This window comes from Callorhinus ursinus, unplaced genomic scaffold, assembly GCF_003265705.2.
Source record: "Callorhinus ursinus isolate GAN/ISIS: 27379988/994484 unplaced genomic scaffold, GSC_fseal_2.0 scaffold21, whole genome shotgun sequence".
Taxonomy (NCBI): domain Eukaryota; kingdom Metazoa; phylum Chordata; class Mammalia; order Carnivora; family Otariidae; genus Callorhinus; species Callorhinus ursinus.
The window spans coordinates 5,989,795-6,003,145 of NW_027397083.1; the positions used below are offsets into that span (position 1 = coordinate 5,989,795).

A 13,351-nucleotide genomic window follows, 5' to 3' on the forward strand; every position below is an offset into this window, starting at 1 on the left:
GTCACGTGTCGGCGGGAGGGGGTGCGGGCTGACGTGGAGCTGAGTGCGGGCGCACCCGCCCGCTCCCGGCCAGCCTCCTCCTCTGACGTCCTCGAAGCCGCCCTCCCTCCCCGCCTCCCCCCCACCCCGCAACCCCAGGCGGCGGGAGAGCAGCCGGCGCGCCCGGATCCCAGGAGCTGCCGGGCGGTGGGCGGCGGGCTCGACCGGGGTAGGTGCGCGGCGGCGGGCCCGAGCCCCGCGCGGGGAGCGGGCACCATGGTGCTGTCGGTGCCAGTGATCGCGCTGGGCGCCACGCTGGGCACGGCCACCAGCATCCTCGCGCTGTGCGGGGTCACCTGCCTGTGCAGGCACATGCATCCCAAGAAGGGGGTGCTGCAGCGGGACCGGGACCCCGATCCAGAGAAGGCGAGACCCGGCGTGCTCCGGTCCGCCCAACAGGTGAGCGGGGGCGGCCCCTCGGCCTCCCCGGGGCGCGGTGGGGTCTCGGCGGCGGCTGCAGCGGCGGGGGAACCGGATGGGGGGGAGCGGTCGCCGTGCTTTGCGCCACCGAGCGTGGCGGGGAGGAGGGCGGAGGACGTGCTCGAGGACCCGCAGAGGGGGTCCGGAAGGCCTGAGGGTGGGGGGAGTGTCGGGGAGAAGAGTTAGGGGAGGGAGGCTTGGCGGGGGCGCGAGAGGAATGGGGTTGGCGAGCGCTAAAGGGGAGAGGAAGGGACGGAATGGGAAAGGGGACTTGGAGACAAATAGGGGCTGGGAGGAGAGTTGAGCGGCTGGGAGGAAACCGGGGGAGGGGGGTTGGGGGGTTAAAAGCTTGCAGAATTGGGGGAAGAGAAATGGGGACGGGAGAGGGAAGAGAAGTTGGGGGGTCTGCTGTAGGGAAAGCACTGGCTTAGCTGAGGAGGGGGCAAGCCACGGAAAAACGAGAGGGGAGGTGGTTGCTGCATCCCTGGGAGCGGGAGAGGGGCAGCTGGGCGGGGAGTGCCTGGGGTCTGGGGAGAGGCTGTTGAATGTGGAGGGGCCTGAAGGACCTTCGCCCCCTCCCAGCAGCCCTCAGATCCAGCCAGCCGGAGGGGCTTGCTGTGGTCTCTCTGATGTCCCTGGAGACTGGAGGGCTTTTATCCCCTGCATGGGCTTGTGCCCAGAGCCCCTTGGGGCAGGAGATGGGTGGTGTCCCCATTGTACAGTGCGGCAGAAGGGGTCTAGGGAAGAGGTTTGGAAGGAGCCCCCTACATAGGCTGTGCCCTTCAGGACACATTACCGAGGTGGGGAGTGTAAAATGCGCTCTGGAGACCAGGAGAAAGAGTCTTGCTAGGGTGCTGGAGGAAGCCTGGCCCTGGGGCAGGGGCATGACTTAATGACTTCCCAAGGCCCTCTAGATTCCTTATAGAGCTTATAGGTCTGCGAGAGGCACAGAAATGCTGTGATTCCACCTTCCTTTTTCCAATCAATTATTCAAAAGCTCTGAGACTCAGTGCTTGGGGCCTCTGTCAGTCACCGGGTAGTGAGAGGGGAAGGAAATGGCTACTGTCCTTGAGGCACTTACAATCCCAGGAAAGTGACATTGACACTGGCAGGAATAGGAGCCAGCCAGGCATCGGGACACGGGACCCTTCTAGAACCATCTGAGGTGGGAGTAGTGGGCTCTCCCCCGGCAGGAGGTTGAGGGGGTGGGGGAGTCCTTCAGAAGTTGTGGCCCGCTGCCTCTCAACCTTCTCTCCCACCCAGCGTGAGGGGAAGGCCATTGTGCCCTTCACAGAGATTGCTCCTCAGGCTTTAGGGGAAGGCCATTGTGCCTTTCTCAGAGGTGGCTCTTCAGGGGCTGTCCCCTCCCCTTCCCAGAGAGAAGCGCTGGGGAAGGTGTTGGTGTAAATGACCTCTGGGATCCCTTCCAGTAGCTCACACAAGGGCCAAGAATCTGTTAAAGACAACCCAGGCAGTGTCTCTCTTGGGCTCAATGCCCCCCTACCCCCCAACTTCTCACTGAGCTTGGAACAAGTCATAGCAAACCGCTACGTGGCATGCACCCTGTGTCAGCCACCTTTCTAAGTGCTTTATTCTTAATGCACTTAGCAAGTGAGTGAAGGACATATATGCTGATCCCTACTTAAAGATGAGGAAGCTAAGGCTCAGAGAGGGCAAGTGACTTGCCCAAGGCCACACAGTTAGAGAAGTTTTAGAGCTGGATGGATTCTAGCCAAGCTGGTCTGCTTCTGGAATCCATGCTAATAGCCACTCCATTCCCCCTCATGTGCTTGATCTGGCAGGTGTCTACCTCTCCAGCCAAGCTCATGCCCCTTCTCCCAATCATCTGAAATCTCACCCTCCCTGTATTTATGGTCCTTCCTAAAGAACCCCCAGCCCCCATGGCCATTTTCCTCCAGCTTTTCATGCTGATGGCTCCTTCTCATCCTTGAGGCCTCTTTCTGTTTAAATTTCCCCTTCTCCAGAGAATTTTGTCTCCTGCCACATGTAACAAAGTACCTCCTCCTCTATTATTTTCTTCCCTATTGTTCTTAGAATTCTTTCATAGTCCTTGTTATAACTGGATGTGATCTTTGGTGTCCACTTATTTGTATGTTATTTATTCCCAGTACCTCCTCAGTGTCTGGAACCTAGCAGGTGTCTAATAAGAAACTGTTGACTAGTAAAGGTATCCCTGTGTCCACTTGGGATTGTTGCTGGAGTCATTTCTCCCAATGGGAGTGCACACACCAGGCCTTTGTAACCCCGTGCTAGCCCAGTAGGGCCACAGTAAGCCTTTGTTGATACATGAGATCCCTTCCTTCACATTCCCTCATCTACTTCCCCGAGTGACAATGATTTGGGCAACCCGGGCTAAATCAGTGGGCACGGATGTGGCGCAGGGGAGATCTCACAAGGTTGGTTGGGCTGCCATTGTTCTCAGACTGATTCAGCCGCTGACCCAGATTGAGTGAACGGAGGAAAGAACACAATTGTCATTTCCAAACAAGTAAAGGAGGTGGTGTTAGGGGTGGCAGGTGACAGCAGGGTGATGGAAGTGACGTGTGTTGACAACGAGGGGAGGAGTCAGGGAAGGCTTTCTGAAGATGTTCCTGGAAGGGAGGGCACGGGGCTGCAGGAAGGGGTTCCAGACGCCCTTACACTGAGAACCGCATGTCTGTAGGAGGCGGAGGGACTGCCCATGTCTCTGAAAATAACTGGTTGTGGTTCTTGGAAAAATTCCTTGGATATTCAGGCCTCATATGCTTGGATGAAGTTGAAGTTTGTAGTGATTTTGAGAAGAACTTGGAAGTTCCCCTGGGGGTTCATAACCTGAGGTCCAAAGACCTCCCTATGGGGTCTGTAGATGGAATTTAAGAGGTTCATGATCTTGGATAGGAGGAATATCAACCACACAGCACAGGAGTGTTAACAATATCTGTGCCTTGGTCCCCCAGGGAAATCACAGGTAGTTTCGAGGCAACTACAGCTATTGTAGATACTCCACAGGATCATTTATGTTCATCGCCCGTTCTAAATCATGGTGCTTATTAAATCTCCTGCCAGATCCTGTTAGCCAACGGATGGATGAAGAGGCACACATAGAGCCATTTCACAAGCTGATTTTATTAGATATTCCTCTGTAGTCCGATGTCTTTGATTTACAAACATTCTGAGGAAGTGTCCAGAGGGCTCCTCTGGAGAGCTGAAGGAATCCGTGGAACAAAAAAAGGGCCCAGGATCTCTGCTAAGTGGGAGGAGGCAGAGGGCAGAAGCACTCCGTCATCCCTCACCTCGCATGCCTCCAGCTGGCTTCAATTCATAGTTTGTCTCTGCTTTTCCAAAACACACACTCTGGACCCTTCATCCTGCCTTCGTAGACAGTCCCTCACCCTCACCCGGGTGTGGTCCTTTGGGGGATGCAAGGGACTCAGTCTCACTACACTGCCCACTCATGGTCTGGCAGGCTCAACGGGGACCTCCCTCACTGCTGTCAGCGCAGCTTTCGAAGCTTGGTGGCAGCTCGAGAGAGGAGAAAGGGCAGAGAGCAGCGGAATGATGTGCGCGTGCGTGCATGTGTGTGTATGGGCATCTTCCCTTTGTCATTGCTTCAGAATCTACTAGTGAATGGCAGTCAGGCCCCTTGGTTCCTCCCCCCCCAGTTTCACACTGATCTGCATAGGCCTCCACTCACCTGATCCTGGGTCCCTTCAGAAGAAGCGCTGTTTTTGACTAACCTCAGTAACAAAGAGTGAGCCGGGAGAACCGCTCTTTCCCGCTGCTCAGACCCCCTGACACCTGTCACTTAGCAGGAGTTGGAGTTCCTGTTTTCAGAAAGCTTTGGTTTTCGTGTCTGATTTTTCTCCCCGCACGGTGCTTACTTTGTTGTATTCTTGAAGTGAATCTTCTTGAATGTGTCTCGGAGGTCCCCGGGGTGACCCGGGTGCTGTCCCCTTGCAGCTAACATGTAGTCCAAGGCTTTAGCCAAGTTGCCTGGACCCTCGGCAGAGGTCCCCATGCCTCTTCTCTCCACATCCCCCAGGTCCTCACCGCCACTTCCCACCAAACTAGACAATCCTACCCTCCTTCCATTAGAGTGGACTTCCATGGAATGCCATCTTAGTCTGTTTGGGCTGTGTAACAAAATACAGATGGGGCAGCTTATAAGCAACAAAAATGGGCTTCTTATAGTTCTAGACTCTGGGAAGTCCAAAAACCAAGGCTCCAGCAGATTCGGTGTCTGGTGAGAGTGTATTCGTAGACTTTGCTCTATCCTCACCCAGGGGAAGGGGCAAGGGAACTCTTTAGGACCACTTCTGTAAGGGCATAGATTCCCTCTATGAGGGTCCAGCCTCATGACCTGATCACCTCCCGAAGTCCTGCCTCCTGGTAGCATCTCCTCGTGGGCTAAGTTGCAACAGATGAATTTAGAGGGGAGTTGGGACACGGATGTTCACATTTTAGCAAACACGAATAAATTAATTCTAGGTTCTTATGAAACAATGTAAACAAATGCTGAGTTTGTATACAACACTATAGGTACAGAGGAATCTTTTCCAGCAAGATCAGGGAGTGTGTTTTTCATTTTTCTTTTGTCCCCGACGATATCTGGTGTGACGCTGGGCCTGTGATAACCCTTGAATGTATATTGTGAATGAAGTGGTCGTATTGCTACTCACACTCACTAAGAGGAAAGGCGCAAAGGAGGGCAAAGTGGTAAGGTTTTATTTCCACCAGATTTGAAGTCAAGTCCAATATACGTTTGGTCTTGCCGTTGCGGGGCAGGCAATGGCCGGGGCGTGGTTGGGCAGCCTCTGCAATGTTCTTCACGTTCCGCCTCTTGATGGGGATGCTGGTCACCCAAGCGTGTTGGTCATTTTGTGAAAGAAAATTTACCCATCTCTACATTTATGATTTGTGCACTTTTCCCTATAGAGTTAGACTTCAGTGAGGTTGTCATCGAAATTTTTCATGTTGTGATACAACGTTTGTAAACACTAACTTAGTATCAAAAGTCACTGTTTTTGTTCCCAGGAGGACTTCTGGGCTATCATCAAGAGACATGGCCCTCCTTTGTTGTGATCCATCCCATACTCCCTGGTCCCTGGCTCTGTCTGCTTTCTGCCACCACTCCTGTGGCCGCCTCCTTCTTGGTACTGGGGCCTCGAGACCATCAGTATGGCCCTATCAATCCTCCCGCCTTGGTCTCCTCTTCCTTAGACCACTCGAGCCACATCCTCTCCGATCACGTGCCTGAATTCATACTTATCAGAGTGTGGATGCATCAGGACCCATATGCTGGGTTTCATTAGCTAATAAGTCCGTTTGTTAAAGGTTAACGAGCACCTGCTAGGCACTGGGATGGAGCAATGAAGAGATGGACGTGCGCTCTTTCTGATGAGTTGGGGGGACGGACAATGAAGCCGTGGAGCGTGTTACACTGCTGTCATGATGGGGCAGGTGCAGGGGGCATGGGAGACCCCTTAGGAGGGGCACCCCCACCTTCAGCTCAAAGAACTTTCTTCTTTTTTGGCTCACTGCTCTGCCAAGGTCTCCTCGGCACCTCAGTGGTCACAGGAGGCCCCAATAACTGCTAACCCCGCTCCTGGAGCCGATGTGCCCCTGGGCTTCTCTCAGGTCTGCCCTTCATGGATTCTTAGGCTTTTAAAGGACTCATTTCTCAGCTCATCTCCTGGCTGGCAAACTCTCCTATTTGCATTAACAAACAGACAAGAAATTGAGGCATTTCCATAGAGTAATAAATAATAGTGATAGCATAACTAACATTTTTTGGGTTCTTTGTGTCTGCCAGGCCCTCTTTAATCATACTAATTTTATCTTCACAATAGCCCTATGAAACATGTGGAATTATTATTTCCCTTTTACAGATGGGAAAAGTAAAACACAGCACACTTAAGCAACGTTTTAGTGGCAGATTTGGAAATCAAATTTAGGAAGTCTGGCTCCTGAGCCCACACTTTGACCAGTAGGCTGGAGGTTAGCAGAGAAAAGCTAGTCAAAATTACACTTGAACCACTGTGTTTCCCCAAATGTGGCATAAAAGTCTCAAAAATACGCATTTTTGCAGGTCAGCTTCAGAAACCTTTCCCAAAGCTTGGGATAGCTTTGTTGCCTCTTATGTCCATCAAGCTTCAGACCCTGGGTGCAGCCCAGGGCCCTCCGGAGAGATTTACACAGTAAACATGTTTGGGCTGGTTGCTTAGCAACACGGAAGACAGTATGAATTTTTCATCAAGAAATTAGCATAGATTATTTCAGAGCGATGAGCACACACCCGCCAGAAACACCAGGCCCTTCCAGATACAATGTGGATCCTAAGTCTGTGTCCACAATCCCTTCCCAGCGGTAGGCCCCAGACCCATCACATCTCCCTCCCTTCTTCATTTCTCCTCTGATGGAGCATGTAGATAATTCAGGGGCCCGGCTCTTTTTTTTTTTTTACGGGACTGACAGTTCACTAGCACCTTGTGTTGACTGCAGGAGAAAAGATTGCTGCATCTTTAGACATTTTCTGAATTTCAGACCCTGGCCCCGGGTACTATCAAGTACCTGGGGTGCAGAAAGAGAAATAGACAGGCATTCGAACGTGATGGAGGAAACGACCAGAGGAGAAATCAGAGAGGGGTAAGGCAAAGTCAGAAAGAAGGGGAGAGACCAGCCAGATGGTGGAAGCAGCAGACCCAGAAGACAAAGAGGAAACAGGGTAAAGAGTGACTGCCCGGGGCGCCTGGGTCTCTCTCTCTCAAATAAATAAATAAAATCTTAAAAAAAAAAAAAAAAGAGTGGCTGTCTGTCCCAGGGTGGGAGACGGGCAGGAGAAATCAGGACACCCCGAGACGATCCGCGCTATTTGACCTTCAATCTCCCAGCAGTCAGCAGCCATGCATAACTCAGTGTCATTGCCTTCACCCACTCCAGAGCTGATTTCTTGCTACCAAACACTGGGAAACCTTGCTTTGAGGATGGAGGAGAATAGCTTCATGGGATGTTAAGAACTGAGGGGTTCTATGTGTACATGTCAGAATCAACATACACATGCATACAAAGGACCTCTCTAGCCAGTTTGTTAAGAAATAATGTGTTAGTGAATTTCTGAAGGCAAACAGATGAAAAGGGTGGATAGATTCCTCCCTCCCTCCCTTCCTCCCTTGATTATGTTTATTGAGCGCATACTGTGTGCCAGGTACTGTGCTTGGGGGCAGGGGGATACAGTTGTAACTGCCCCCTCCTCAACAACATACTCGCCCATCCTCAGCCCTCATGACATTTATGTTGTAATGGGGGAGACCAGAGTTAATAGAGAAGAGCACAGAAAGGTGAAAATGCAATAGTGGTAAGTTACCTAAAGAGAAAGTTCTAGTGCTATGAGAGTGTAAGGTGGAACTGATCCAGTCAGGAAGGTCAGAGACGGCTTTCCTGGACAGAGTGACGGCCACGCTGAGAGCTGGATTGGAAGGGAAGTAACTAGGCCAATGGAGAGGAGTGTGAGGGGCTCCAGACAGGAATGAGGCCGTGCAAAAGTCCTGTGACAGAAACTTAGCACCTAGAAGGACCTAGCGAAAGGTCAGTGTGCCCAAGAGCAGAGAGCCAGGCAGGGCCTGGTGTATGAGGAGGCTGGGGAGGGGCCTGGGGTAAGAAGGGCATTGTAGACCATGGACAGTTTCACTCATTCATTTATTCATTCATGTATCAAACTTGATCAGTGCCTATGTGAGGGGCACTGATAATACGAAGGCTATAGTTATTTTCAAAACTTTCTTTTAATTGAGGTGAAATTCACATAAAATGAACTATTCTAAAGAGTACGAATCACACTGTCACTTTGTTCTCACCTTCATGCAGCTTTAAAACGTCTTCATTCAGCCCCGAAGAGAACTCCGTACCTATTAAGCAGACACACTTTCTTTCTTTAAGTTTTTTATTGTTATGTTAATCACCATACATTACATCATTGTTTTTGATGTAGTGTTCCATGATTCATTGTTTGTGCATAACACCCAGTGCTCCACGCAGAACGTGCCCTCTTTTTTTTCTTTAAATTTTTTATTGTTATGTTAATCACCATACATTACATCATTAGTTTTGGATGTAGTGCTCCATGATTCATTGTTTGTGCATAACACCCAGCGCTCCACGCAGAACGCGCCCTCCTTAATACCCATCACCAGGCTAACCCATCCTCCCACTCCCCTCCCCTCCAGAACCCTCAGTTGGTTTTTCAGAGTCCGTAGTCTCTTATGGTTCGAAGCAGACACACTTTCTGTTCCTCTCTTTCTTCCAGTCCCTGGCAACTGCCAGTCTGCTTTTTGTCTTCATGGATCCGCCTATTCTGGACATCTGACATATTTGGAATTATAAAATACGTGACTTTTTGTTTCTGGCTTTTTTCACTTAGCATCATGTTCTCAAGGTTCATCCATGTTGTGGCTTATATCAGAACTTTATTCTTATGTCTGAATAATATCCCATTATGTGTACTTGCCCCATTTTGTTTATCCATTCATCGGTTGATGGACATCTGGGAGGACATCGGCTAGAGAGGCCCTTTGTACGCATGTGCATGTGGATCCTGACATGCAAATAGAATCCCTTAGTTCTTAACATGTATCCCCGTGAAGCTATTCTCCTCCATCCTCAAAGCAAGGTTTCGCAGTGTTTGTTTAGCAACCCTTCGGTTATTGTGAATAGTGCCGCCGAGGACATTGCTGCACTCATATTTGTTTGACAATCTGTTTTCACTTCTTCCAAGTAGATACCTAGGAATGGAAATACTGTATCATTTGGTAATTCTATGCTTAACTTTTTGAGGGAATGCCAAACTGTTTTCTACAGCAGCTGCATTGTTTACATTTCCACCAGAAATGTCTGAGGCTTCCAGTTTCTTCACGTCCTTGCCAGCAGTTGTGAGTTTCCTTTCTTTTTGTTTTTTTGTTACAGCCATCCTAGTGGGTGTGAAGTGGCATTTCATTGTGGTATTCTTTAGGCTTTTAATTTTTAAAAAATCCAAACCCTCAATTTTTTTTTTTTTTGAGAGAGAGAGAGCACATGAACGGTGGAGCAGAGAATAAGGGAGAGAGAGAATCCCAAGCGGGCTCCAGACTTAGCACGGGGCTTGATCTCATGACCCCGAGACCATGACCTGAACCGAAATCAAGAGTCAGACGCCCAACCCATTGGGCCACCCAGGCACCGCCCCCCCCCAAAAAACTCTCATTTTTTAAAATATTCATCAGTATCTGGCAAGTTTTTTAAAACATATCCTCTCTGTGTGGAATGCTCGTGACAATGAATCCATAAGGGCACACCTGTGCAAACATTTCATCGCTCTGGAGTCTTACAGGAGGAGGCCGTGTGTGGCAGGCCTGGCTTCCCTGTTGTACTAGCATGTACTAGCATGTTTGCACCTGCTGCCTCACCACCCTTTAAATACATTGCGTGTTATCACGGCCACATTCCCCACCCTTCCCCCTGAACTTCAGCCCTCGTGGGCCCCAATCTCCTTCACCCACATACCTGCGGGTCCTACAAACCCAGGTCCCATTGAGAGTATTTAGTATCTTTCACTATTTTTTCCTTATGTATTGACATTATCAGACCAGTGTGATGCCAGAAGGAGGAGCCTTGGTCCCCCGTGGTGTCAGTGCACCGTGCACACCCGCAAACCTTCCCACCGAGGAGTTCCCGATGTGCTAATTAAGTGAAAGGTGTTTTAATTGATTTATATTATAGAAAATTCCTGGGAGATTTTTACATGGTGTTTAAGGGTGTGATATTTTGGGAAGTTGATTGAGGTTTTTGGGTGGACATCGAATGCATCATGATATTTCTCATTTAAAATGATGGAATATGAGTAACTGCACTCTGAAATTCTCTAGCTAGCATCTTTTCATGAACAGATCAAATAGTTAGTAGTTGCATGCATGAATATGAATAAGTAAAAAGGGGAGGAGCATCCTATGAGAATTTTGTCAAAGTGAGTCTTCGTCCATCTGGCATAGACCTCAGGGTACTTTGACATATCTCCTGGGCTCCCCCTGCCCTCCATTCAATAAGTCCAAGATGGATTGTTCATAAAGAAACTGAGCAGGGCTGACAGATGGCCAGAGAAGTGAGGAGAAATGTTGAATGGCTTCCTGAGTCAGAGGATGGATGGATGGATGGATGGATGGATGGATGGATGGATGCTTGGATAGATGGATGGATGGTTGGATGGATGGGGTAGAAGGGATTCATGGGGCTACCACCTCTTCTTGCAGCCAAAATAAAAATCCCAAGCACAGCAACAAACTGTGCTGTCTTCAGTGAGATGTGACATGGCTATATTTGTGCTGAGGCTTCTCCGTGCTCACCTTTAGTGACACAGCAAGGAGTCGGGACAAGCCTGGAGGGCACGGTGGCCTCACCTTCTATTCATTTCCCTCCCTTCTGAGTCTCCGTTCACTTGGCTAACATTGGAGACAATTTAAAAACTTTTAGCTGTGAAGCCAACAGGCTAATAATACCCATGGAGACCACATTTTACTTGGGAAAGCATCATCCACCACACAGTTTTGGATTTGCTGCTGGGAAAGGCGTGATGCGAGGGGTGTAGCTTCTTGAGGCAGGATCATGGAGACTTGGCTTTTCAGAGTAAAGAATCCTGCTTTGGAGAGGACAGAGTTGGAAGATGAAGGGAAGGTTGCGGGACAGCCGGGTGGCGGGGCAGGTAGGAGACGTCATGGAAACAGCTGTAAGTGTAGAGTGGTTTCTGCTCGCTCTCAGCTCTTTCTGTGTGTCAGATCCCCTCCTCCTTTCCCACAGTCCACCCACAAGCATCCTGAGATACATTTCCGTGTTCAGCTCCGTCCCTTCACTTAGAAGAAAGGGGAAGTCCATCAGAGAGACACGGCGAAGGCAGCGTGGCACAGCAAGGCACAAAACTCCATAGCAAACCAGCAACGTGATCTGGAGGGCGTTGGGACACTGTCCTGCCAGCACGGCCTCTGAGGAGCACGTCTCTTATCTTGCAAGTGAACAGATCCTTTAAGTTGCCCTTTGCTCAACAGCCTCATTGCAAACCACGAAGAAACAAAGAACAGAAAGGAATGGACATGAGATTTGGTAACCCATTTGGAACCGCAACATGGTAGACTTGCATTTGATTTTGGATATCCACCAGGATTAGAGGACTTAATAATAATCTAGTTTTTTTGTGATCACTCGAAAGAGGAAATTGTCTCTTAGAATGAAAATGTTCATTTTATAATCAAGCTGCTGAGATAGAGTAGCAAGCAGATTAGACATAGACCCCAAACCTGAATTTGAAGGTAGCCTCCACCATTTTCCAGCTAAATGAGCTTGACCATTGTGAATTGCACTTTTCTTATCAACAAGCAGGGATGATGATCACATTCTCTAAGGTAATATTAAAGACCAAGTAAGGTAACTTTTGAAAGCACCCAACAGCTCAGCACCTGGCACTGCTCAGAGTATATTTTAAGTATCTCGAAATCATGTTCTTATTGATCTCTTCTGAAAGCAGTGACTTGCATGTGTGTGTTCACTATGCAGGAAAGAGAGAGTCCGTGAAAACATTCCAGGTGTGAAAAATGAAAAAGCTTCCATGAGGGTGGGAGGGAGAGCATGAACATTCCGCTTCTAGGATAGTCATTCATTTTAAAAATATTTATTGATCACCTACTATATATAAGGCACTGAGCACTGGGGACACTACAGGAACCAGATAGACAATGTCTTTGACCTGCTGTAGCTCAGATTCTAAGGGTAGAGATGTTCATCACACAGTTGTACAAATGAATATAAATCGACAGCTGTGTTAGGTGTGGTAAGGGAGGTAGGAGTCCTCCCAAGAAGTGATGGCTGATTATTGCTCTGCTCTTCAACATTTTTGGAGACTCCTTTCATTTAAAGAAAAAAATTGAGCATGTATATTGTACATGTATATTTAATTCTTTATAAAGCATATATATACCTACATATTATATATATGCTACTTTACTAATATATACATAATAAAACATGCACAGAATGGACCTTTTAAAACAATGAGGTAAAAATAAATTATAAAATGACATTCTCTTATTTTCTTCCCATACCCCAAATGAACTCTCTTGCATACCCTTATGACATACGGTTAGTGATATTTACTAGGTAAAGGTGTTGGGGATGACATTTGCAGTCTTCTAGGCATAGGACATGTGCAAAGGCCCTGTGGAAAGAAGAAATATCACTCAGGAGGGACTGGATGAAGGTCGAAGTGGGTAGAGTACAAAGTACACAGGAGGGAGTGAGGTGAAGGAGCCAGTCAGGCCAGGGCAGGGCCACCCAGGACCTTCTGGACCACGAGAATTGTTTGGATATTTATCCCAAGAGCAATGGAAGCTACCGAAAGGTCTTCAGTGAGATGTGACATGGCTATATTTGGGTTGTGAAGCCATCCTTCTAGATGGGGGAAGAGTGGAAAGAGAGACCAAGGGAAGGCCCGGAGGAAGACTGTGATGGTCTGGGTCGATAAGATGGCAACAGTGGATTGGCAGGATGTTTCGGAAATAGATCGGCTGGTTTTGCTTATGGGTTGGGTGTGGGCTTCAGGAAGAGGGAGGAATTAGGGATGACACCTGAGGTTTTCACTTACTCAACTGGATGGTGGTAGAGTTACCAAAACGGGGAATCCTCGGTAAAAATGAGGTCATGGATTTGAAGCCATGAGTTCCCTTTTGTGCAGGGAGAGCACGAGGAGTCTTTGCGCTATCTGCACGAAGATGTTGATCACGCGGGTGGTTTGGCAGGTCCGGAGCTCACAGCATGGCTGTGATGTATATTGGGGAGCCGAAGATGTATGCTGGGGAGTCATCTGTAGGAGGCAGCAACC

General features: G+C 49.0%; 1 protein-coding gene across 2 annotated transcripts in view; it reads left to right on the forward strand.

Moving 5' to 3' along the window:
• The first annotated feature begins 186 nt into the window (after positions 1-186).
• SYT13 (synaptotagmin 13) overlaps positions 187-13,351 on the forward strand; it is a 43,889-nt gene continuing 30,724 nt past the window's right edge. The window contains exon 1 of one of the 2 annotated variants that reach the window (XM_025879420.2): positions 187-438. In XM_025879420.2, coding sequence (XP_025735205.1) covers positions 256-438 — 183 coding nt within the window. In that variant the 5' untranslated portion in view covers positions 187-255. The remainder of the gene's footprint in view (positions 439-13,351) is intronic. The other variant, XM_073904711.1, reaches the window with a different exon arrangement.